General features: G+C 52.3%; 2 protein-coding genes and 1 pseudogene across 2 annotated transcripts; 1 reads left to right on the plus strand and 2 right to left on the minus strand.

Annotated features, from left to right (window-relative positions):
• Positions 1–226: 226 nt before the first annotated feature.
• LOC112874854 (leucine-rich repeat extensin-like protein 5) lies at positions 227–2,655 on the minus strand. Its single transcript, XM_025938416.1, has 3 exons — positions 1,431–2,655; positions 1,239–1,337; positions 227–773 (listed from the first exon to the last, which is right to left on the minus strand). Exons 1-3 carry the CDS (start codon positions 2,502–2,504, stop codon positions 663–665), a joined length of 1,284 nt encoding a protein of 427 aa, XP_025794201.1. The 5' UTR covers positions 2,505–2,655; the 3' UTR covers positions 227–662.
• A 10,513-nt stretch (positions 2,656–13,168) lies between these two features.
• LOC112872940 (skin secretory protein xP2-like) lies at positions 13,169–14,457 on the minus strand. The gene is made up of 2 exons (XM_025935976.1): positions 14,282–14,457; positions 13,169–13,631 (listed from the first exon to the last, which is right to left on the minus strand). Exons 1-2 carry the CDS (start codon positions 14,455–14,457, stop codon positions 13,169–13,171), a joined length of 639 nt encoding a protein of 212 aa, XP_025791761.1.
• A 5,212-nt stretch (positions 14,458–19,669) lies between these two features.
• Positions 19,670–26,065, plus strand: LOC112877398 (annotated as a pseudogene).
• Positions 26,066–26,072: the final 7 nt, after the last annotated feature.

The raw sequence follows: 26,072 nt of genomic DNA on the forward strand, positions 1-26,072 counted from the left end.
CTCGACATTCATGTGATTGACCACCGTCAATAAGCAAATGTAGCGTTCATATTTCACAGCTACTACATCACCATGTAATGCAATCTGGGGAACATACCCGACAGTGTTTTACATCACCACCAATCCTCCCTCTTGTTCAAAACCAAACCTTGCCCCCAGCAAAATTGCATGCGTCTGCATGAGATCACCTTAACAAAAGCATGGGCAGTATGCATTGCAAGGGCGGTTGGATCTTCCGAACTGTTCAGTTCAGACATCACGTCAATCAACTGATCAAGTCTGCCGTTCGCACAACTGAACAGCAGTATACAGACAATCATCTAAATGTACAACGATGACTCAGCATCAGCAGAATAATTGTGATTCACTACATCTCACAATCCAAAGCAACCAAGCAACATTGTACGACAAGTTTAGAAACATCAAACGTTCAGAGTTCAGACAGGGACAAGTGTAATCCAACATTCCTACAGCTCTTTGAGACTGAAGACCGTTTCTACGCTGCCCATAATTTTCTGAACCCAGTACTGTTAACCTTGTCCTATATTCAGGTACGACTCCAGTAAGTTGCCGGAAAAAACACACCGCAGAAAGAAATGGGGCGATCCGATCTGACAAAAGGCCGAAACTGATGGTGGGGGGTGGACAGGGAAGCTGGTTGATCAGGGACGGTGGTCGAAGCTGAACTCCTTGTGGATGCCGCACTTGCAGGTCACGCGCACCACCACCTCGGCCCCGGAGCAGGACGCGCTGGACACTTCCACCTCTCGCTCCTGAACATGTTTGAGGTTTCATCAAGACAGTACAGACAGATTACCAAACCGAAGAAGCTAAAGAAATGAGAGAACAGCAGTAACAATTAACTGGGTTAATCAAGGCAATGCTCTTCTTGTACATAAAATTCTGGATTGGAATCTGTAGTTAACAATTTTGCAGTTAAAATTTCAAACAAGAAATTTGGCACGTCATAGCACTTTATTCAAACAGAGATCATAAGCTTCAGAAATTTTGGCACAGGAAAACAAGCTTGTGAACTTCAGAGAACGCAGAACACTAGAACAGTATGGTTGGCTCTACATGCATCCATGCCCTCAAATCATCGATAAGCAAGGAAGTGATCAGGTTTAACGTGTACTGACAAAAATGTGCAGTCAAGTCAAGTGAATTTGGTTCGGTCCTTTTCGCTGAAGTCCAAGAATGCAACCAAAACGATGACCAAACAGTAAGAAAGGCTTTACCGGCTTGCTCAGCTTCTCCAGTGAGGAACGCCTCGCCGGCGACGTGCAGTGTGACCCGGCCGGCGAGCGGGATGCCTCGCTGGAGGCCTTCTTGGCTTCCTGCGGCGATCAAATCAGCGCATCAGAGACAGACGGAAGCAAAGAAACGGCCGCGAGCAGAGAAATCGAGAAGTGCAAGATGCACGGCCGTACCTGCTTGGCCGCCTTGGCCAGCGAAGTGACGAACAAACAGCACGGCCCGGACATGATGCCCGAGCGGGAGGCCTCGCCGTTGTCGGATGAGTTAGTCTTGGCGAGCTTCTGTGGCGGCGGGGTGAGCTGCGGCGGCGTCTCTTCTTCCCATTGCCTCGGGCTCATGCGGCGCGGGACCGTCTCGATGCGGAGGTTGGGCCGCCGCCGCTTCTTGCTCCCGCCGCGTGGCAGAGGCGGCGACCGCGAGGCCGAGAAGACGAACGACGGCGTGGGGAGGCTCACAGTGGGGAGCGTCGTCTCCTTGGCCACCGCGGAAGATGTTGAGCCTATGGGTGCCAACGCTGGCCCCGAAGGGACGACTGCGAACCCGCCGCTGTCGGCGACGCCCGTGCGCGCCGGCTTCGGGGAGAGCAGGGACGCGGAAGCGCCGCCGCTCCCGGTGGGCATCAAGGACGGCTGGCGGCCGCTGGCAATGGGACCCGTGGGCGTCAACGGCTGGTTCGGCGAGGCCAAGAAGGAGAGGCCGCTGGTGTTGGAGCCCCTGGAGGTCGGCGTCAGGGGCCCTTCAGGCGAAGCCGCGAACACGAAGCCACCCCTGGAGGTAGGGCCCGTGGACGTGTTGGACCGCTCTGGCGCGGCCAAGAACGCGAACATGTTCCCCGCACCGCTGATCTCGGATCTCCCCGGTGTCATCGGCGCGTTCTCGGCGAACGCGAACATGTTCCCTGCGGCGGTCGTCGGCTGGATCGGCCGGAGCCCCGGCGCGAACGAGAACACGGCGGCGGTTGAGGACCCCGCGCGCGACGCCATCGGCGAGGGAGGCGGGGTGGGCGAGGGCGTTGGGGGCGGCGGCGGCGCGCTCGGCGCGGGGTCGAAGGGGGCCAGCTCGAGTAGCATCCTCTTGCGCACGGAGGAAGCCGGGAGGAGGCAGCGGCGCTTCCGCCCCGCGTCGGCGGCGCAGGGCGCGGAGAAGGCGACCGCGGAGTGCGCGGTCTCGATGCGGAGCTCGGCGAGGTGCCGCGGCGCGGGCGGCGGCGTGAGAAAGAAAGGCTCTAGCGCCATGGCGGCGGCCATGGCGCTGTGGGTTCTTGGGATTCTTGGGGAGATCGCCGGGGGTTGCGCGCGGGGTGGGGTTGAGGTGGGGTGTGGATTTGTTCGTTTCGTTCTATTTCGTCGTTGGCTCGTTGCTTTGATTGGCTAGGGAAACACGCCTGGAGGTCGGTGCATCTGGTTGTACATCCTTGCGGCTACTATGTGGTGATGGCTAGAATGCACCCTAAAAATACTATTTGGAAAGAATTTAAATTTAAATTTGAATTTTCAAAACTATTAATTTATTTTTTACTCTAACTTAGTTATTTTCAACACGAGATACACAGCTTTTCAATCTAACACAAGTGTTCAGTTAAACAACCAATAAAATACTCACGATGCGAGCTTTTCTTTCTTATTGCAACACATGTTCGTACTTAAAACTAAGAAGTGTACCCAAATAAGCAAAGCATAATATGACATGAGGACAGGAATGAGGAACAAATGAAGGTGCATGGGATTAGAGATGTCCTTAGCGAGAAACTAGGGGTGTTGGCAGGTAGATGAAGGTTAAGGTGCCTTTCTCGCTAGTGTGAGGTTGCAAGAGTTATGGCTCATGGCAGATTTGCAAGAGCAAGTGACTATTTATTCTACTATTCCCTTCATTTTAAATTATAGGTGGTTTTAGATTTTTTAGATACATAGTTTTTAGGAAAAATTTACTTTACATTCTCGAACTATCACAAAAGTCCGATTTTAATCTTCAGCACCAAAATCGGATAATGTAGACCATTCAACTGTCGAAACCGAACAAATTTATCCTTTTAGGTGGTTTTAAAGATAATTTTTTATTTTCTAAAAAATTAAAAATATTCAAGTTTAAACTAAAAAAAATTATAAGTAATTTATTTTAAATAAAAATACAAAACGGGTGCCAATATTTGTCTAAAAATGGAACCTGTGTATTGGAACTCTATTTGTCAGTTATTTGGACTTTTTTTATATTTCTAGTATCTATTTTGCTTGTAGTTATGCCTATTATTTTTTAATAAGATTCAAATAGAACAAACAATAGACAAGTTACTTTTTCAAAAAAATTAGTATTAGTTTTATATTTTTTATTTAAAATAAATTAGTTTTGATTCTTTTTAATCTAACTAGAAATTTTGAATTATTTTTAAAAATGCAAAATCACCTTTGAAACCATCCAAAGGGCTAAATTTGTCCGGTTTTAACAGTTAGATAGTCCTTGTTATCCGATTTTGTAGTCGAAGGTTGAAAATTGTACCTTTATGATAGTTTGAGGGTGTAAACTGAACTTTTTCCTAGCTTTTACTATAGCGCCCTTCGGTAAGGCTCCATCAACAGCTCCATGCAGTCCAGGTGGAGCTGTATCGAACGGAGTCCATCCAAACTGGCTTCACCACCGTAGCATATGGAAGCTATTTTTCTCTCTCATCTTCCTCCCCCTCACAAGACCACAAGGAGCATGTGGAGCCACAAGGCTCCACCGGCTCCAGTTCCTTCACGCTATAGTGATGGAGCGGAGCCAGGTGAAGCTCTACCAAAGGGGTCTATATATTTAGGAATAGTGTATATCTAGGTGCATAAAAAATCTATATTCATAAAAGAGTTAAAATAATTAATAATTTGGAACGGAGGGAGTATATTTTTATTATTTTATGTTACAATTTGTGAAACATTATGAAGGTTGCACGAGCACAACTAAAAAAGGGTTTCTAGGAGCGGGTGCGGTACTCGCTTGTACTTCTCGCAGCTAGAAACTTTTGATATAAAGTTATCAACTATAAAGTTTTAGATCTCGTTATTCTCTACAATTTTGATATAAAGTTTAACTTCATCCCAGATTATATGAAAAAAATTATGAATTTTTTGCTAGGGACCATTTGTAGCCCGTTGTCGGTACATACTGACAGGGGTACTTCCTACTAGTGTGTCCAACCAAGGGGCACGAGGTTATCCGTAACCTCGCACTAAGCCTCTGGGCGACGGGGCGTACGGCCCGGGCCTGATAGCTAGGGGCACGGTTTCCGGACCTCCCCCCATGCACTAGCAGGTCCGGCGCCTCCACATGCTCAGGAACGGCTACCACGGGCTCCCGCGTGTGGAAGCCGGACCTCCAGGGGGCCTGAGCGCCAGGACCAGCTAGGGGGGCCCGGACCTCCCATCCCTCCGGAGAGGAGGTCTGGTGCCGCCACGTGCCCCTGAGGAAGCAGCCGCTAAACCAGCTCTGCCACGTGTCCAGAGGACTCCAGTCTTCTGCGAGAAGCCAACACAACTACCGCATTAAATGCAGGTGGTTGGGGAGCGCGTGCCTGAGACAGGGCATGGACGGCCCTCTGACATGTTGGGCAGGTATGGCTGACATCACGGTAAGCCCGCCAGTTACCGAGGCGGTGCGTCACGTCACCACGCCACGTGAGCGGGCGAGGGATGAATAGTCACATCGCAGCGCCGCGCGCATGGGTTAAGGCTTATTATGACCTGCAACAGGAAGGCCACGGTGTGCGCTGCTACAGTGCCTGGAGGCTACTGCACGGCAGGTCAGTATAGCCCCTTCGCCTGTCAGTGGGGGCTGACTCTACAGCGATAGCACGACTCCCTCTACGCATGTTGGCGGCAGCAGACCCTATGCTAACAGGACGGCACAAGACCATATCCAGACGGAGGATACGCAGGAGGCTGATGAGGAAGATCTCAGGATCTAAGGCATTAAAGGCTCCGATGGGAACGTTATTTAATATGTCGCCGGGTTCACCTGTCAGGACCCCGCTCAGTGTACGCGCTTCCTTTGAGCCTATAAAAGGGAGGGCGCGCACGTTAGAACAAATGCTTTCACAAATCCCACGAACACAGAAGCTTTCTCAAGCTCACAAGCCTCAAGCTTAGACACACACAAGGAAGTTGACACTCATGCAGGGTGAGCCTTTCCTCACCAAATCAAGCAATACATCACACAGTGGACGTAGGGTTTTATGCTCTGGTGGCCTGAACCACTCTAAACCCTTGTGTGCTTCTCGTGATCATTCGCCTTTAGATCGAGCATTTGTTGACTTCTCCCAAACTCATCCTAAACTAGGATTAGGCGGGTGCACTCCGCCACCCGGCTGGAGAAATCCTCCGACATTTGGCGCGCCAGGTAGGGGGTAGTTTGGTTTGCGCTTGATCAAGGCTCAAGTCCACAATGCCATGGGTAGTCGAGCACCATGACCACCCAATGGGGGAGGAAGTGGCGTCATCTGCGCCGCATGCCTCTCGCCGCCCACCATCAAGGGTTGTGGCGCGCGTCGCGCCGCAGCATGCTGCAGAGCAGGCCTCCAAGGCCCAATCGCAGCCCGCACCAAACGGGCCGCTGGTGGCGGCCAGGGAGCTGCTCCACAACCCGCCGGATGCGGCAGCCTCGCCTGATGTGCTGAGGCAATGGTGAGCCAACATTGACCGCCTCCTCAACTTGGCATAGGTCACCCCAGGCTCTGCAGGGGGATCTGTGTCCAGGCAGCGTCGCCGTCAGGGCGGCGCGTCTAGCTCTGTGCACTTCCCAACAGTGAGGAGTGCACGGACCAAAGACCTGCGAGCTGAACTCAACTGCAGACGTGCGGGAGAGGATGCCCGCGTCACCATGGAGCGGGTGCGTGAGCGCCGGCTCAACATCGAGGGTCGGAACCTCAAGGCCGAGCTTGATGCAGCTTTACCAAAGCCGCAAGGATAGGTCCAGGCCCTGGTGGCTGGGGTGGGCTGCGCAGCGCTCGCAGACCACCTCCTAGCGGTGGCCTGGCTTTCCAAGTTTCGGACCCACCTACCGGAAAAGTATGACGGGTCCACCAATCCGTCAAAGTTCCTGCAGGTCTACATCACCGCCATCACGACGGCTGGGGGTAACGATGCTGTAATGGCAAGTTACTTCCTCGTAGCCTTGACCGGGCCAGCTCGGACATGGCTCATGAATCTCACCCCGGGATCTATCCAATCCTGGGGGAGCTCTGCGCGCTGTTTTCGACGAACTTCACCAGCGCGTACCAGCAGCACGGTGTGGAGGCCCACCTCCATGTTGTGAGGCAGCAACCCGGGGAAACCCTCCAGGCCTTCATCTCCTGCTTCACCAAGGTACGTGGGACTATTCCACATATTTCTGATGCATCTATTATCATGGCTTTCTGACAGGGGGTCCGTGACAAGAAGATGCTGGAGAAGCTGGCGACCCATTAGGTGGAGACTTTCACCACCTTGTCTGCCTTGGTGGACAAGTGCGCCAGGGCTGCAGAGGGCCGTGCATGGCACTCTGCCCCTCAAGGAGGGCCCACCCAGACGGGGGGCTCCAATGTTGCTGCTGCCCCTGGCGGCAGCAAGAAGAAGAACGAACCGCGGCGCAAACAAGCCGCACACTGGAGCTTCGGTCGCTGCAGCGGCAGCTGCTGGGGGCCAGAACCCGCGCGGCAAGCGTCCGCACTAGCAGCGCAGCGACCCTGGGTCATGCCCTGTTCATCCTGGGACCCGCCACAGCGCCTCTGAATGCTGCGAGATCCAGAAACTCGTGGAGCATGTCAGCAAGAGGCGCGAACAGGCCTCTAAGGATGACTCCTCTCCGCCGCGGCGGTCCGGCATGGAGAAGGCCTCCGACACCGATGCTGCTGCGGCGGAAAAGGAGTTGGGGTACCAAACCCCAAAGAAGGACCTTAAGGGCCTCGTCCACCAGTCCGACTCCGAGTCCGGGGGTGACGAGCGCTGCAAGAAGCTGTACGTCATGTACGACAGCGGCTCGGAGCTCGTCTCCCGAAGAGACATCAAGACCCTCCGCTGGGAAGTTTTCTCGGTGAAACCGGGGGCACCAAAAGCGGCGCCCCACCAACGGTGGAGGAGCATCACCATCTCCTTTGGTCCATCCGATTGCCCGGAGAATATGGCGGGGGCCGGGGTGCTACCACTTATCACCGCCCCAACCATTGCCAACATCAAGCTCCACCACGTGCTGATCGACGGAGTCCAAACTGGACCCGTCTCGCCCATTCTCCGGAATGGGCCCACATCCCATCTACCCGGTAGGGACCATCTCCATGCCGGTCATGTTCGGGATGGAGGAAAACTTCCGCACAGAGAACGCACAGTTCAATGTTGTGGAGGTGGACCTCCCATTCAATGCCATCATTGGCAGGCTGGCTCTATACCGGTTCATGGCCGTTGCCCATTACGGGTATCTGGTCCTCAAGATGCCGTCCCCTGCAGGGGTCCTCACTGTGCAGGGTGACCGGACCGCTGCCGTGGCGGCGGTAGAGAAGCTGCATGCACTGGCAGTGGGCCTCGCCCCGGCTGCTGGCGCAGAGGGGTCCGACCCCTCGACTTCATGCGCTAAGGCACCAGCCAGGGTGCCCAAAGTCTGTCCGTCTGATATGGACGATGTCCCCGTGAAGACCATCCAGGTTAGAGCGGAGCCCTCCCAGACCACCCGCATTGGGGGGAACCTGGGAGAGAAATAGGAAAGCGCGCTCATCGCCTTCCTCCAGGCAAATGTCGACGTGTTCACCTGGGAGCCGTCACAGATGCCTGGGATCCCTAGGGAGGTGATTGAGCACCATCTGAAAATCCACCCCGATGCCAGGCCGGTGCGACAAAAGCCACGGAAGCAGTCCATCGAGCGGCAGAACTTCATCCATGAAGAGGTCCGCAAGCTGCTGCAAGCTGGCTTCATCGAAGAGGTCCACCACCCCATGTGGTTGGCCAATCTGGTCGTCGTCCCGAAGGCCAACAGGAAGCTTCGGATGTGCATCGACTACACCAACCTCAATAAGGCATGTCCAAAAGACCCCTATCCACTTCCACGTATAGATCAAATCGTAGATTTCACCTCCGGGTGTGACTTGCTGTCCTTCATTGATGCCTATTCTGGTTTTCATCAAATCAAAATGGCTAAGGCAGATAGGAATAATACAGCTTTTGTAACTGTGGATGGTCTTTATTGCTATGTTGTAATGCCATATGGACTGCTTAATGCCTTACCCACCTTTGCCCGTGCAATGAACATTACATTAGGTGATTTGGTTAGAGACATAGTTGAGGTTTATGTCGATGACATCATAGTCGAGACTAGATAATCGAATTCCCTTCTAGAAAATTTAGCTCAAATCTTCGACAAACTGCGTGCAACATCCACTAAACTCAACCCCGAGAAATGCGTCTTTGGCATTTCGGCGGGGAAGCTCCTTGGATTCTTGGTGTCACACCGGGGGATCGAGGCAAACCCGGACAAAATCTGGGCAATCAAAGCAATGAGGCTCCCTGCACGGCTCAAGGACGTGCAGAGATTAACGGGGTCGCTTGTAGCCCTTAGCCGCTTCATCTCAAGGCTGGCGGAGAGGGCTCTCCCCTTCTTCAAGTTGATGAGGCGGTCCGATCCATTCACATGGACTGAGGAGGCAGAGCAAGCCTTCCAGGAAATGAAGCAGTATCTCACCTCCCTGCCAGTACTGGTAGCTCCGAAACCGGGTGAGACGCTATTTCTGTATCTTGCAGCAATGACTGAGGTGAACAGCATGGTGTTGGTCACAGAGAGGTCCGAGAAGCTCATACAGGGGGCCCCCGTGGTCCCCCTGTAGAAAGTGGAGGTCCGACCTCCACCGATGAGACAACCGACCATGCTTCGGGGGGTCCGGCCGGGTCCCGACCCGGGAAAGAGCTAGAAGACCTGGGGTCCGAAGAGTCCCTAGCTCAGGGAGAAGGGCCCAGTCCCGCTGCCAAAGTCAAGACCGTCCAAAAGCCGGTCTACTACGTCAGCGAGGTCCTACATGAAGCAAAGGCTAGGTATTCTGAGATGCATAAACTCCTTTATGCTGTACTCGTTGCGTCCCGGAAGCTCCGTCATTATTTCTAGGCCCACAAAATTGTGGTGGTGACCTCTTATCCGTTGAGGGCCATCCTCCAAAACTCCAACACCACGGGCAACATCGCCAAGTGGGCTGCAGAGCTAGCTAGATTTCAACTCGACTTCCAGCTGCGGCACGCCATCAAGAGTCAAGTCCTTGCCGACTTTGTTGCGGAGTGGACTCCTAGACCAAGCATTCCTGGGGGTCCGGACCACGGTTCGGACCCCCAATTTCCAGAAGTTAGGGCTTCGGTGTTCACCAGACCCCACTGGACACTCTTCTTCGACGGGTCCGCACGCAACAAGAAGACCGGGGCTGGAGTGGTCCTCATCGACCCAATGGCGAACAAGTGAAGTACATGGTGCTCCTCAACTTTGAGGCCACCAACAACATGGCGAAATTCGAGGCCCTGATCTTCGGACTGACTGCGGCGCTATCCCTGGGGGTCCGGCAGCTCCTGGTCAAGGGAGACTCCCAGCTCATCATCAAGCAGGTCCAGGGGGAGTGCAGTTGCAACAAACCCCAGCTCGCAGCATACCTCATCCATGTGAGGAAGCTTGAGAAGGAGTTCGACGTACTCGAACTGCAACACGTTCCACGTGAAGGCAACTCGGCAGCAGATGCACTCTTCACGAGGGCATCAACTCAGGCATCCGTGCCAGAGGGCGTCTTTCAAAGACGGCTGCTGAAGCCATCCGCCCAGCCTGCTGAACTGGGCGAAGGGGGTCAGTCTAGCACCTCGAAGCTAGCGGTCCCGGTGGTGCTCCATCCGTGGGGTCCGCCAAGGATTGTGTGCACCCTCGAGGGTCCTAAAGACCTCGAGGAGCCGCATCCCAACTCTCAGAGGGGTCCCGATGCATGGATCTCTGAGATCCGGGACTACCTGAAAGACAACATCCTTCCTGAAGACCAAGCATCCGCTGAGCGCATAGTGCAATTGGCTAAGAGATACACGGTGGTAGAAGGGGATCTCTACCGCTGTGGTGCCAATGGCATCCTTATGCGGTGCATCACCCAGGAAGAGGGCTGTGACTTGCTCGCAGAGATCCATGGAGGCGAGTGCGAAAGTCATTCTTCATCCTGCACGCTGGTCGGTAAGGCCTTCCGACATGGCTTTTACTGGCCGACAGCGCTCCAGGATGCAGCTGAGCTGGTAAAGTCCTGCAAAGCATGCCAGTTCCATGCAAAGCAGATACACACTCCAGCTCAGGCTCTGCAAATGATTCCACCCTCTTGGTCTTTCGTTGTATGGGGGTTGGATATCTTGGGACCTTTCCCCAGGACCATCGGCGGGTACCGGTATCTCTACGTCGCCATCGACAAGTTCACCAAGTGGCTGCAAGCTACTCCTGTGGTCAACATCACCAAGGCATCTGCTGCTGCGTTCCTCAAGTCAATTGTGTGTAGGTTCGGGGTCCCGAACCGAACCATCACCGACAATGGGACCCAGTTCAAGAGCCAGCACTTTCAAGAGTATTGCGAGGACATCGGCATCCAGCTTTGCTTCGCTTCTGTGGCACACCCCAGAAGCAATGGCCAAGTAGAGTGGGCTAATGCTGAGATACTCAGAGGACTCAAGATTCGCACCTACAACGATCTTGAAAAGCATGGTGTCAAATGGGTTGACCAGCTTCCGAGCGTACTATGGGGGAACCGGACCACACCCAGCCGAGCAACTGGGGAGACCCCTTTCTTCCTGGTCTACGGGCCCGAAGCATGCCTTCCCCCGGAGATCACTATGGGCTCGCTACGAGTCCAAGCCTTTGATGAGGAATTGCAGGAGCGGTAGCGCCGTCAAGATGTAGACCTTGTCGACAAATGGAGATGGTGAGCAGCAGTCCGAAATGCACGGTATAACCAAGCGCTCCGACGTTACCATCAACGGTTCATGCATAGTAGGGAGCTCCGGGTCGGGAATCTAGTCCTACGGTGAATCCTAAACCAAGAAGGGCTCCACAAGCTCTCCCCCAGCTAGGAGGGCCCCTTCAAGGTGTCAAAAGTGTGCCGACCCGGATCTGTTCACTTAGCTACGGAGGAGGGCGTGCAACTACCCAATCCATGGAACATTGAGCACCTCCATAAGTTTTATCCTTAGGGGCTTAGCCGAGAATAAATTTTTTCCTTTTTAATATGGTAGCACCTCCGTGCGGACCAGGGCGGTGGAGGTCCGCCCTCGTAAACCTGACCCCTGGCGTTCATCGCATATTCTATCTGTACCAGCTTATCAAGGAAAATTTATTCTCAGTCTGTCTTGGAGGTTAATGCAATTCAGTTCTTTTTCTTGCCTCCCGCTTAACCTAACCCCCATGTGGTCCCTTATTCCTGTACTGTGCTTAAGGCCCGAATTGAGTTGCTGGGCTGTGTTTCTGCCCAAGATCCCTCCTTCACAGGAAGGAGGGGTCCGGTCTTCTGGGGACCAGCTTCGGGGAAGCGTACTTGTCCTCGGGGGAGGCCCAGAGTCGTGTAGCCGCTTAGCCTAGTTCCGTACCCTAAGCCTGCATGCTCTACCTCCCTAGGATAAGTACCATAGTATCTAGAACTGTAGATCCGGAAGTTCGGACCCCCTCAATCCTAAAGGTTGGGTCCTGGCACTCTGATTCGCTAAGCCTAGTTTTACATCTCAAAGGACTCTTGCTACAGTGAGCTCCGGGACCCCATGGGAATGTTGCTAAGCGCCAATCCTAAGTCATGTGCAGGACTAAGCCTCGTTTGCGTGGTAGCTAGCCCCAATCCCTTGCGACTACCTCCCAGGGGGCCAAGGAATCTCGGTAGTCCAGAAAGCACACGACAGAAGGAGGAAAAGAAAATGGAAAAACAACTAAGTTTTTATTACAAAACAGCTAAGTTTTCATTGCTTGTCATACACAGAATATTACATTACTTACAATGTATACAAAAACAATTTGTATTACATATCTTGGTATTACATGTCGTACACTAAATTTTACATAACTTACAAAAATGTACAAAAACAACAAAAAGACTACTCCTAGTCCTTCAGTGGTCCGGAGGGGCCTTCTCCTTCTACAGGTCTGGCCCCGTGCTGCGCTCGAAGTGGGTGGCCACGATCTCCACCGCCTCTTGCACTGCTTCCCGGGTGGTGGCCTCTGTTTCTGGTACGGGGCCCTCCAGGACTGGAGTTAGGGGGATGGCGGGGTCGTGGCTCCAGAAGCAGGTGAGGACGTGGTCGACCACCACCCGATCGAGCTCCCATCCTTCAGCCTCGAGGCGCGCGACGAGAGTGGACTCCAAGCACCGTAGACGCTTGGTAGCAGAGTCCAGCACCGGAAGAATGGCGCCGAATGAAGTTGGGGCCTCTACAACCTGGATCCGCTCGACCCCGGTGCGCTGCTCAGCAAGGAGTCCCTCCACCTCGGCCTCCTGGTGCTTGAGGGCTCGGTTTCGGGCCTCCACGTCTGTCCGGAGGGCGGCGAGGCGGTCCTCCTCCTCCTTGGCAGCTGCCTCCCAGAAGGTCAGGTCCTGCTCCCGGTGATTGAGGGTGGCCTGCTCGTCATCGATCGTCTTTGCCATAGCCTTGGCGGTGTCGATAGCATGACGAGCCGCCCACTCCTTCTGCTCCACCTCCCTCTCCTTCCGGGCCACTTCCTTCTCCCGGGTGGCGACTGCGACCTCCCGGTCGAAGGTCCTATGGACCTTCTCATGGAGGGCCTCACGCTCCTGCACGAGCTGGGCCCGTTCCTCGGTAGTGCGGGAGGCCACCAGCTGGATGCAGTCCCCCAGACGGCGCTCCCAGTTGGAGAGCCAAAGACGCTCCGCCTCCAGCTTCTCCAACTCCCACCGGAAGCCCGCTTTCGCCTCCTCCATCGCCCGCTAGGCCTTGACCAGGAGGCGAGGAAGAAGGACCTCCACCGGGCTCGGGAGGAGGTGCCTCCCGTGCACCACCTCCGGCTCTTCCTCCTGCGCGGGCTGGGGGCCGGAACTGGGGGCGCCTGCGACTTCTGCTGCGGCTGCCCCCGCAGTTGCCGCCTCCGGTGGCATCTCCGCCGTGACCTCCTCCGCAGTCGGTTCTGCAGAGGGTGCCCTCGCCATGGCTCCTGATGCGGCTGCCGTTGCAGCCTCCCCGCCCGCCATGGCTAGAGGGACCGCCTCTATTTCTGGTGCAGCCTCTGCCACCGGAGCTCCGTCTCGGCCCTTCGCGGCCGCGGGCGGGGCTTGAGGTGCTGTCGGCGATGATGCCAGCCCCCCAGCGGTGGTTGAAGAAGCCTGCTGGGGGCCGGACCTCCCGACCGAGGAGTCGCCGGAGGAAGCAAAAGTTGAGGCAGGGCGAGCAGTCCTGGCAACCATCAACAAGATAAGGATACAAAAACAAATAAGTAAATAAAGAGGATAAGGGGAGTAAACCACTCACGTGGAGCTCCGCACCCGCCATCCTGCTTGGAAGACCGAAGATTACCTGCTCCCTGAGGCTGGCGCTCCGAGCGACCGGCGGGGCTGCTCCGCTGTTGGTGTCTCCAGCGGTGGTGGCGGGGCCTCCTGCAGCTGCTGTGGTGGCGGTGGCGGTGGGGCCTGCTGCTGCCGCTGGGGCAGTGGCGGTGGTGGCGCCCTGCTGTGGAGGCGGAGGCGGCGGTGGTCGCTGCTGTGAAGGAGACCGCCGCGGCTCCTCTAGCCTCCCCTGCTACTGCTGCTGGCGACGGGGCGGCAGCGGCGGAGCCCGGGAGCTACTCTACCCCCTGACTCCGACGTCCTCTGGCGCTTAGAGGCCGGCTCCCCCACGAAGGATCCGTCGCCGTGGCGGAGCCTCCGCGACCTGTCCTCCTCGCGGTCCTGGCTGCTTCGCGAGCTGGCCGCCTCCGGCTCCTTCTCCTTGCTGGAGGGTGCCGGGTCTCTGTGGCTGGACCCGCCGGGGCTTGGTTCGGCATGCCGGTGGCTGTCGGGCGATGTGCCAGGGATCCGGATCCCACAATTGGGGTTGCCCTCACCTACCGGACCGCTAGGCCGCCGTCGTCGAGGGTCTGCAGCGACGCCAGGACCGCCGTCCGCATCGCCTGGTCCTCACACAGCGCCTTGATCCCTCTCAGGAGCACCAGCATCTCCGGGGCGTACGCCTCGCCGGTCATCCTCCGGATCAGAACCTCCAGCTCCGCGTGCGTCAGATCCATGCCGGCCCCGCGCACGATCCTGCTGCAGTCATTCACTCCGGTGAACATGCAGGCCAGCCTGGATCGCTATTGCAGGGGAGCGATGCGACGCCTCAGGAAATCGCCTAGGTCCATCATCGACGTGAGGCCGCCCCTCGCCAGAACCTTGACCCGATCCAGCACTGGGTCGAGCTCCGCCGGAAGGGATGGCTTGGCCTTCCAGCTGCTGCGGTCGATGAGGGGCCCTTCGGTCGGCACCTCCAGGCGGTCATTGGCGTCAGTCATGATGATGACCCAGTCCGCTCGCCAATCCTCCCACTTGGCGTTGGAGAAGGCGCTGATGTAGGAGCTGGACATCCCATGCCGCAGCTGGAAGTAGTAGGCGCCGATGGAGCACTTACTCCTCCCAGATCTGACCAGGGTGTAGAAGTGCTTGAAGATGGTGATGCAGGGGCAGACCCCCATGAAGTGGACAAACACGGACACGAGGAGGATGGAGTGGGGGGTGAGGTGCTGCAGCTGAAGCCCGAACTCCTCCAAGAGCAAAAGGAAGAAGGAGGAGATCGGAGGGGCTAGCCCACAGGAGATGTACGCGTTGAAGAGGATGAATTTTCCTGCGACCAGGTCGTTGAGAGAGCTCGAGCCTGCTCGGATCTTCCCGACATGCTCCGGCGCGGTCCAACCCAGGAGGCGGCGCACCGAGTCGAGCTGCTCCTGACGCTGGAAGCGGCGTGGATGGCTAAGAGAAGACATGGTGGAGATGGCCGCGGACGCAAGGGAAAGAATCGCGCGAAAGCAGGAAGAGGAAAGGCGCCGGGCGCAAAGAACAAGTCGCAAAGGTGCGAAGGAAAGATGAAAGGGCGCTGCTGCATTTGGAGAAGGCAAGTGTGAAAAGGTAGCTAATCCCTGCGGCACATGCTTTTAAATAAGGTTGTTCCCCCTTTTGCCTCCACGGCGACTGAGGGGAATCCGAAGAGTCGTTCGCACCAAGCGCCCGCCTCTCACCCCCTATGACTGGTGGGCTCGGGCCCGCCAGTCAAAGGCGCGGTCGCTGGAGGCGGGAGGAAAAGGTGGAATCTGAACTGCTGGTGCAGCGGGATGTGCATGAATAAGACAGGAAGCTGAACCGTCAGGCGCGCAGAACGCGGGTAGTGGACGACGCCTCAAAGACCTCGCCGGAGGGGAAAGTCCTTCTTGCCCCTTCCCAATAGGAGCAAGCAGTCCACCCAGCGCAACATAAGATTATGGCCCCACCTGCGGGTTCGTTCCACACCCGAGGTGGGCCCGGGGGGCCTCTATCGGTACATACTGATAGGGGTACCTCCTACTAGTGTGTCTAGCCGAGGGGCGTGAGGTTATCTGTAACCTCGCACTAAGCCTCTGGGCGATGAGGCGTACGGCCCGGGCCTGATAGCTGTGGGCACGGTCTCCGAACCTCCCCCCATGCACTAGCAGGTCCAGCGCCTCCACGTGCTCGCAAGGTCAAGGTGCTCAGGAACGGCTACCATGGGCTCCCGCATGTGGAAGCCGGACCCCCAGGGGGCCTGAGCGTCAGGACCAGCCAAGGGGACCTGGACCTCCCATCCCTCCGGAGAGGAGGTCCGGTGCCGCCACGTGCCCCTGAGGAAGCAGCCGCTAAACCAGCGCTGCCACATGTCCGGAGGACTCCAGTCTTCTGCGAGAAGCCAACCCAACTACCGCATTAAATGCGGGTGGTTGGGGTGCGCGTGCCTAAGATAGGGCATGGACGGCCCTCTGACACGTTGGGCAGGTATGGCTAACATCACGTCATCGCGCCGCGTGAGCGGGCGAGGGACGAATAGTCACATCGCAGCACCGCGCGCATGGGTGAAGGGTTTTTATGACCTGCAACAGGAAGGCCACAGCGTGCGCTGCTACAGTGCCCGGAGGCTACTGCACGGCAGGTCAGTATAGCCTCTTCGCCTGTCAGTGGGGGCTGACTCTACAGCGACAGCATGACTCCCTCTACGCATGTTGGCGATAGCAGACCCTATGCTAACAGGACGACACAAGACCATATCTAGACGGAGGATACGCACGGAGGCTGATGAGGAAGATCTTAGGATCTAAGGCATTAAAGGCTCCGATGGGAACGTTATTTAATATGTCGCCGGGTCCACCTGTCGGGACCCCGCTCAATGTACGCGCTCCCCTTGAGCCTATAAAAGGAAGGGCGCGCACATTAGAACAAAAGCTTTCACAAATCCCACGAACACATAAGCTTTTCCAAGCTCACAAGCCTCAAGCTTAGACACACACAAGGAAGTTGACACTCACGCAGGGTGAGCCTTTCCTCACCAAATCAAGCAATATATCACACAGTGGACGTAGGGTTTTACACTCTGGCGGTCTGAACCACTCTAAACTCTTGTGTGCTTTTCGTGATCATTCGTCTTTAGATCGAGCATTTCTTGACTTCCCCCAAACTCATCCTAACCTAGGATTAGGCGGGTGCACTCCGTCACCCGGCTGGAGAAATTCTCCGACACCCGTGAAAATCATTTTCAGGGCCGGGGCGGGTCATGCCATCACCCGCGGGGTGGGTGACACCATCATCCGCCTCTAGAAATGCCACAATTTCTATTTCTAGGGGCGAGTTATGCCATCACCCAGGAGGCGGGTGACGCTATCATCCGCCCCTAAAAATGCCACCATTTCCTTTTCCAGAGGTGGATGGTGGCGTCGCCCGCCTCTAGAAATGCTATTTTCAAAGACGGGTGATGTCATCACCCGCGTCTAAAAATACTTTTCTAGAATCAGATTGGATGCTAAAGTAACCGCGCTACATTGTAGGAGCGCCTCTTGAAAAAAAAAACAGGACGTCCTATGAATTGTTTTTTAGAGTGGAGGCAAGGTCGTAAACGTTTTCTCTTATCTCGCCACAACTCATATGGTCACGTTTTATTTTATCTAGTTTGGTTAAACGTGCAACATATATTACATTGGCAAAATTTTCATTAATTTGCCCTCACGACTCATGTTGGATTGTTTGTCCAAGAACAAAAATAGTTTCGTTCCTTGATTTCGCAGTGTTTTATCAATATCTAATTCATGATGAGCTCACCATGATACGGCCTTTTTCACAGTGATCAAGCATAACTAAAGAGCAAGCGTACCATGAATCTTCAGCGGCTACAAACATCAACACTAATGAGGCAAGCACTGGAGAACCACGTCTGACGACTGACGAGACACGCAGCGCATCACTACACTTACGCAGCCATCTACTTCTGGGCTACATGTGATTTTTGCCCTATTTGGCACAGCTGAAACTTGTTCAGAAGCCAGCTGGTGGCTAGCTGGCCAGAGAAGCAGCTTGTTAAAGAAGTAGCTGGTCACAGAAGTTAAATGTTTGGCATACTGCTTATTGAATGGGCTAAAATCTTGTCTGAAGTGAGAAATGACTGAAATACCCTTACTGAATACATGTATTTCTTATGTATTTCTTATGTACAGATATATATTTATTTATTTTTATAACAGAATAACAATAGAATTATTAACAACACAAATATATCAAACAATTAATCATAAATTACTCTTAAATAAGATAATGATAACTTAATTATAAATTAGATAACATAATTATAAATTAGATAGTAGAGTATCGTTACATCATTTTTTTACGCAAATTACATTATCACTATCCTCCAGCCAATACTTGCGCAGTAGCATCTCGTGAAAATTATTCCTGAAAACGGGCAGAGACAGGACGACGTCGTTGTCGGGCGGCGCGGCCAGCACCCACGGTGGCAGCTCGCCGGAGCTTCGCCGAAGTGGCGCTCCCGGCCTCCGGAGGGTAGGGAAGAGAGAGGAGGGTGAGGGGGTTCAGTTTTGGGGACCCCGGGTATGGGAAACGGGGTGGAAGGTTGTCTGCCCCGAGCAGCCATGGTTGCAGCTCTGGGAGCTCGTGGGGAGCTCTACTCCGGCAGGGAAAGGGAAGGCCGGGGGTTGGGGATGGTAGAGGATGGTGTGGAGGTGCTCACCACGAAAGTAATTGGACCAAGATGGCCTGGTGGGGGAGATCGACGAGCGGTCTATTCTTGATGAAGAACAGAGAAGCTGGCTACCATTCAATGGCTAGAGCATGGGGATGGAGAGCTTTCGGAGCTGCACGGCTCGGCGAGCTGGAGATGGCACTGGGCGGCGCGGGGGCGGCGCAGGGGTCAGGCCGCCTACCTCGTCGCCAGCTTCGATCACGGGTACGGGAGGAATTGGATCGGGGAAGAGAGACGGGTGGAGAGGGAGGCTGACCGTATAAGCTGCGCGTAAGCTGGTCCGCTCCCGCTGCTCGTTCCAGCGCGTTTCCTCGGGTCTGTCCGCAAGCGTTGGTGGGGCAAGCTGGTCCAGAAGCGGAACGTTTGGCCAGCCCGCGGCTTAAAATTGCTCAGAAGCTGGTCCATAAGCTGTCCCAAACAGACCCTTTGGGTATTTTGATAAGGAATATGAAGTAGTCATTGTAGCATAGTGGTGAGTATTCCCGTAGGCGACCCGGGTTCTATCCCACGGCGATTTTTTCTTTGTTTTTTGAACGGAACTTGACTTCAAGGGGGCAATTCGATCGGGCTATGCTAATCAGCCTGCGCTCGATCGGACAGCATGCGATTTTTCTTTTTCGGGAATGTTTTTCTCTCCACGATTTTCTACATCCAGAAAGTTACTTATAACATACTATATGTATGTATAACTTCTTCCAGACAACTATCCTATTTTTTCAGCGTAACTATTACTATCTCCATTCCAAATTATAGATCATTTTGGCAAATCTATTTTCTATGCACCTAAATATACAATTGTGTCTGGATGCATAGAAAAACTTCTCACACAACTTTGATGCATAAGTTTGTCATACAGCTTGTAAAAATATAATTTGTTGAGATAACTTTTTAGCATATTTTGTACAAAATATTTGTCAAAAGAATATCTCAAAAACAGAACATAACGAAGGTAAAAAAAATGATCGAAAAAAGAAAGAGAATACTAGGTAGTTTGAATATATAGGAGTATGTATACCTAGGAGTATGTGGCTAAGGTCTCTCATGTATACAACTGGCATAGGCATGCAGGCTCTAATCTCCTATATACATGCACGATAAGATACTCCCTTCCATCGTGCCGCTCGCACACCGCGAATAACACAAGCCGGTTAACGAGCGAGGATGGAATTGCATGAAAAATGAAAAACGTTAGCAGGCCCACCCACGTGAAGCCGAGTTGCGCGGTCGGGAATCGAGCCTGCGAAATTGGATTCTCGCTCTTCGATCCCTAGTTGCTTCTCCTTCCCTGGACTTTGATCCGTGCACCGTGCCTCGGTCATCCTCATCCATCCACTCCGCCATGTCCCGTTTGGAATGCCCAACCGTTTTCAAATTTCAAATCGCAAGCCTAGCGGCCGCACGACCACCGACCGGAGGGCCAAGCCCAACCGGCCGCCGCCTATATAAATCCGCCGCCCAGACAAAACCAACGCACGCCTCCTTCCTCTCCCCCAGCCGAAATCCATCACACTCGCGAGACACCAGCCGAGAAAAGCTTCGAGAAGCCGCTCGCCTAGGGCACGCCAAGGGAAAGCAGCGCCATCGCCATCGCCCATGGAGAAGCAGACCAAGCCGGCGCCCGACGCTGCGGCCCACATCGCGGCGCTCCGTTGCGCCAGGGCCTCGCTCCTCCTCGCCTCCCTCCGCCGGCCCCGCGCGCCGCCGCCGACGCAGGATCGCCGGCTCTCCTCCTCCTCCTCTTCCTCGGCTGCCGCAGCGGTAATTCCCTCGCCCCCGACTCCCCGTTCGACCCGCCGCTTCGATCGCTTCTGATGAAGCGCGCGTGCGCTCCCTCTCGCGTCAGTTGCAGGAGTGCGCGCTCCGGTCCGAGGGGATCCTCCACCACGGCGAGGTTGCGGCGGCTCGGCGCGAGGCCGCCGGGCACGCGCGGATCGCCGGGTCCGAGCTGCTCTTCGTCCTCGCCGTGGCGCCCGCCTTCCTGCTGCTGCTCCTCCTCCTCCCGCTTCTCTAGGCCGCGGTGGCATCCGATCCGTGTGCCGACGTCGATCGAATCCGAAGATGTTTGGTGTGCCCCGTGAGTGTCTTCTGATGCGTTTTGCATGGTGATGGTGTTCGGCTGAGCACTTTTTCGCGATGGGCTTCATTTTGCTTCAGATTCTGTACTTGTCTATCGATTTTGAGGTCCAGTTCGTGTGTTCGATCAAACGCATGTTTGGGGTTAGTCGCGTGTAGATAAATATAAGTATCAGCAGAGTTGTTTTGGTTGTAACACCGACACGTGAAACTGATTGGTGGTTTGGATATACGGGTGGAATCAGCCATGCGAAGTGCAGTATAGTTTCGTGGTTTCCTCTTCGGCAATTTTTGCGATGTTCCTTGCGATCTCTGATCCTGATTACTATCAGCGTGCTGCTGTTCAGAGATTCAAGCGCCGTTTGAACTTGGGGAGTTACTAGCAGTGCTAGTTGGAAGTTTGGACTAAGCCTAGCTTAGTTTTGTATCACATCATCATTGGGATTTCCAGTTTTCTCAGATTGGGTTTGAATACGTGCCTTTCTCTTAGTGGAAGAAAAGTGTATTACCGAGTTTGAATTTTGATTCAGACGCGGAGACATGTGGAACTGCGGAACAGAACACGACTTCTTTGGGTGGTTCTCGCGAGTTGGAAGAAAACAAGCAATCCATGTGAATTCCCATGGAAGGGGATAGATAGTATGAACAGAGGCTTGGTCAATGAATCCATCGAAATCCAGGGGACCGGGCACGTCTCTTTCATCCTACCAACGCGTCCCAGCGCTGTGAACGCAAGCAGTCTGCAGCACCAAGATGGCAGCAGGGTCGCTGTCCGCAAGACAGTGATGTGGAAATTCGGAAAGAAGTTGTAAATTGTACGGCATCTTCTTTCTTGACTTGACTCCTATAGCATGCGTGGTCAGGCCGTCGGGGCGTCATTGCACTGCATATATATATAAATGAGGACCCAGACGGCGGGTACAAGAGGCAAGAGCAACGATGCGAGCGTTGTTGGCGTTGGGCCAGAGAACATCAGGTACGCGCTGCTCATTCCTTTACTGGTTCTGCATTCATCTTTGCACACTTACAGTTAAATTAGGCGTCAGGCATGCATGATTGTTCCAAGACCGTGCCTTAACCTTCATTGATTCGGGGCCACGTCTGTGTGTGCTCCAAAATTGTGAAAATCTGTAAGGTCCTGTTTGGTCTCTTCATTTTGAAAAATTGGAATATATGCTATTTATCTTGAAATATGGTATTCCACAACTTTCCAAAGTATATATACAAACTTATCTTAAATTTATAGGGGTGGGAGATGGAATTTGATTCTACAGATCCTCATGTTATATTTCTAATGTACAATTTATAGCACACTCTTCGATTCGCCTCCTTATATCAAAAGTGCAGTGCATAAGTATCCCTACCATATAGCTAACAATAATATACAAATATATTTCACATACAAAACTATATTAGCTTAATTAATTTATATTTAAATTATAATTATTAGAATAAAATTCAATTCCAAGGATGCAAACAGGGCAGTAAATGGAAGACAAATAGGCATACATGCATAATCATCAAGCTGTGTATGGTTGGCTACTTGGCTATGCTTCTGGCTTGCGTAATCTTTGCTCATGCCACTAACACTTTCGGCGAACGTATCATCTCAAGTACAAGCTCTATTGATTATAATAGATGGAATTTATCTTTTCAATTAGTATTACGCTGGAGCAATATTGCTATCACTTCAGACGTGATCTTCCATCTTCGATCAACTTTACACCACCTGACGCATGTGTCCACAATGAAAATACTCTATGTTGGTCCAGTCACCCAGAAAATCATAGCCCATGGATATGGACAAGTCCTAACAACTTGTATACCCTACAACGGTTAATTCAAAAAGAAAGCATTAATAGAAATTATGAGAAATGTTGGAAACAACGAAACTGTTTCTAACTAATTACTATTACAGAAAGCAGATCGTTTTTCATAGTATACACGAACTGGTATTTCTGATATTAAAATTTAATTGTATTGACGATGAAATTTGAATGGTACAAGCATTCTTATTATTTCGAGCGAAACATACCCAGGCACTGAAGTTAGTTTTTGTTTAATGTTCTTCAATGTCAGAGAACGGCTTCAAAATATTTCCCGTCCTGAAATTGCTTATCTTGTCCCATCTGCTCCTGTTGGCATCAAGTTCATGCGCTCAAGCGTTGCTGAGCACAAATGAGACTGACCAGGATGCGTTGCTAGCACTGAAGGCAGGTCTAAGCCTGCAGTCAGATTCACTGGCCTCATGGGAAAAAGGCACTGATTTCTGCCGGTGGATCGGCGTCATCTGCAGTCACAGGCATAAGCACAGGGTATTGGCACTGAATCTGTCCTCCGCAGGACTTGTGGGAAGCATAGGCCCTTCCATCGGAAATCTCACGCACCTGAGAAGTCTAGATCTTAGCTACAATCTACTGAATGGAGAAATCCCTCCACAAATTGGCCATTTAGCACATATGTCGTTCCTTGACTTGTCAAACAATTCACTCCAAGGTGAAATCCCTGTGACAATTGGCCATCTACCATGGTTATCGTATCTTGATCTATCAAACAATTCATTGAGAGGTGAGGTCGCAGTTGGCCTAAGGAACTGCAGTCACCTTGTGAGCATCAAACTTGATTTGAACCACCTTACTGGAGGAATCCCCGATTGGCTTGGGGATCTGCCAATGCTCGAGTCCATGTCGCTAGGTAAGAACAACTTCACTGGTGTCATCCCGCCGTCACTTGGCAACCTCTCATCACTGCAGGAAGTTTACCTCAACGACAACCACCTACGCGGACCAATCCCTGAGGGCCTTGGCACACTTGGTAGCCTTAATGTGCTAGGTCTTCAAGTAAACCACCTCTCAGGCACTGTCCCACAAACAGTCTTCAACTCAACACTGGTCCACATTGGCATGCAGATGAACGAACTTGAGGGCACACTACTCACAAATTTGGGCAGTAGCCTACCAAAAATCAAATACCTTATTCTTGCCGAGAACCATTTCAAGGGACCCATTCATTCCAGCTTCAATTGCAAATGCAACCACAATGCGGTCTATAGACTTGTCTGGTAACAACTTCACTGGAATTGTGCCTCCAGAGGTTGGGACTCTCTGCCTGGACTACCTGCTGCTCAACAAAAACCAGCTGAAGGCAAGCAGTGTCCAAGATTGGGAGTTCATCAAACTCTTGACAAATTGTACAGTTCTCCGTGGTGTCACACTGCAAAACAACAGATTTGGTGGTGTGTTTCCGAGCTCTATATCCAACCTATCAGCCCAGCTTGGAATCCTAGATATCAGATTCAACAAAATATCTGGTAGGATACCAAATGGAATTGGTAACCTTGCCAAACTATTTAAGTTGGGGCTCTCTGGCAACCAATTTACTGGCCACATACCTGACAGCATAGAAAGGCTAAAACTGCTCCAATTCTTGACGTTAGAGAACAACAAATTGTCTGGGGCATTGCCGTCCTCGCTTGGGAACTTAACACAGTTGCAGCACCTTTCAGTAGATAACAACAGCTTGGAGGGACCTCTTCCTGTGAATCTTGGGAACTTACAACAGCTTATTAGGGCCACCTTTTCAAACAATGTACTTTCAGGTCCATTACCAGGAGAGATCTTTAGCCTATCATCCTTGTCATACATTCTGGATTTGTCTGGGAATCGTTTCAGTAATTATCTTCCATCTGAAGTTGGTAGTCTCACAGCACTCACATACTTGTACATACACAGGAACAACTTATCTGGAGTGCTGCCAGACTTTCAGCAATTGTCAGAACTTAATGGAGCTCCGTTTGGATGATAACTCCTTCAATGGTAACATTCCTACGTCCATAAGTAAAATGCATGGTCTGGTACTGTTAAATTTGACAAAAAACGGCCTCACTGGTATGATACCTCAAGAATTAGGATTCATGAATGGCATGAAAGAACTGTACCTTGCACAAAATTACTTAATTGGACAGATCCCTGAGACCATGGAAAGCATGGCATCACTGTACAGGCTAGACATATCCTTCAACCGTCTTGTTGGCCAAGTTCCGAAGAATGGCATGTTTACCAATTTGACAGGGCTATCTTTTAATGGGAATGCTAAACTATGTGGTGGTATTGAAGAGTTGCATTTGCCTAAGTGCCCTACCAAATCCGTGGAGCATGATGGAAGGATACCAAGAGTCATTCGAAATGCAATTGCAGTAACTTCTATTATCGTCTTGGCATGCTTCATGTCGGCACTTATTTTCATATTATCAAAAAAGGCATTGAGATCTCCATCTGCAAAAATTATGATGGTGGATCCTTCATTGTTGGATGGCATGTATCCTCGACTTTCATTTTCTGACTTGTTTCAAGCAACAAATGGCTTCAGTGCCGACAATTTGATTGGTATGGGACAGTATGGATAGGTTTATAAGGGGGAAATCCTGCTGAAGGATTTAGTAACTACTGTAGCTGTGAAGGTTTTTGATCTTGAACAACCTGGCTCTTCAAAAAGTTTTTTGACTGAGTGTAAGGCGCTTAGCGAAATTCGCCACCGGAACTTGATCCATGTCATAACTTGCTGCTCTTGTTCTGACTTGAACCAAAATGACTTCAAAGCTCTAGTCTTGGAGTTCATGTTCAATGGCAGCCTTGACAAGTGGTTACATCCGAAGGTAGATTCTTCATATTATGTCAATGTACTGACATTACTGCAGAGATTGAACATTGCTGCTGATATTGCCGCTGCACTAGACTATTTGCACAATAACTGCCATCCTTCAATAGTTCACTGTGATGTCAAGCCCAGAAACATTCTTCTTGGGGAGGACTTGGTTGCTCGTGTTGGAGACTTTGGCCTCGCAAAGATTCTCACAGATCCTTTGGGCGAGCAATTAATCAATTCAAAGAGTTCTATGGGGATACTAGGAACGATTGGATATGTTGCTCCAGGTAATCGAAAACCTTATATGCTTTTCCTACAACAATTAGCTCAGCTGATGCACTTTTGATGTCATTTATTCCTTGCAGAATATGGTGAAGGTGGTCAGATTTCTCCACATGGGGATGTCTATAGCTTTGGTATTGTACTGCTTGAGTTGTTTACAGGGAAGGCACCTACGCACGAAATGTTTACTGATGGACTGAACCTGCTGAAGTATGCAAAGATGGCGTATCCAGCACGACTGATGGAGATAGTCGACCCCCTTCTGCTATCTCTTGAGGGTGAACCAGGACAAATCAATGTCGTCATGGACTCTATTACAAAGCTTGCACTATCATGCAGCAAGAACAGACCAAGTGAGAGGTTGTGCATAAGAGATGTTGTAGACGAGATTCAGACAATAAAGACTTGCTGCATAGTATTGCAGAATGAAACAAGGCAAAGTAGTTCCCGAGTTATGCAACATGAGCGCCTTGTGCATGAAGTTAGTAACAGTGATTGACATCAAGGAAGGAAAAACAACGCTTGAAATATGGAAGAAAAAGTGTAATTGTAGCGATCATCATATCAAAGAGTATTGTATTACCCCACTTACAAATTGAGTGTTGGCCATACTTTTCT

This window comes from Panicum hallii, chromosome 9, assembly GCF_002211085.1.
Source record: "Panicum hallii strain FIL2 chromosome 9, PHallii_v3.1, whole genome shotgun sequence".
Taxonomy (NCBI): Eukaryota; Viridiplantae; Streptophyta; class Magnoliopsida; order Poales; family Poaceae; genus Panicum; species Panicum hallii.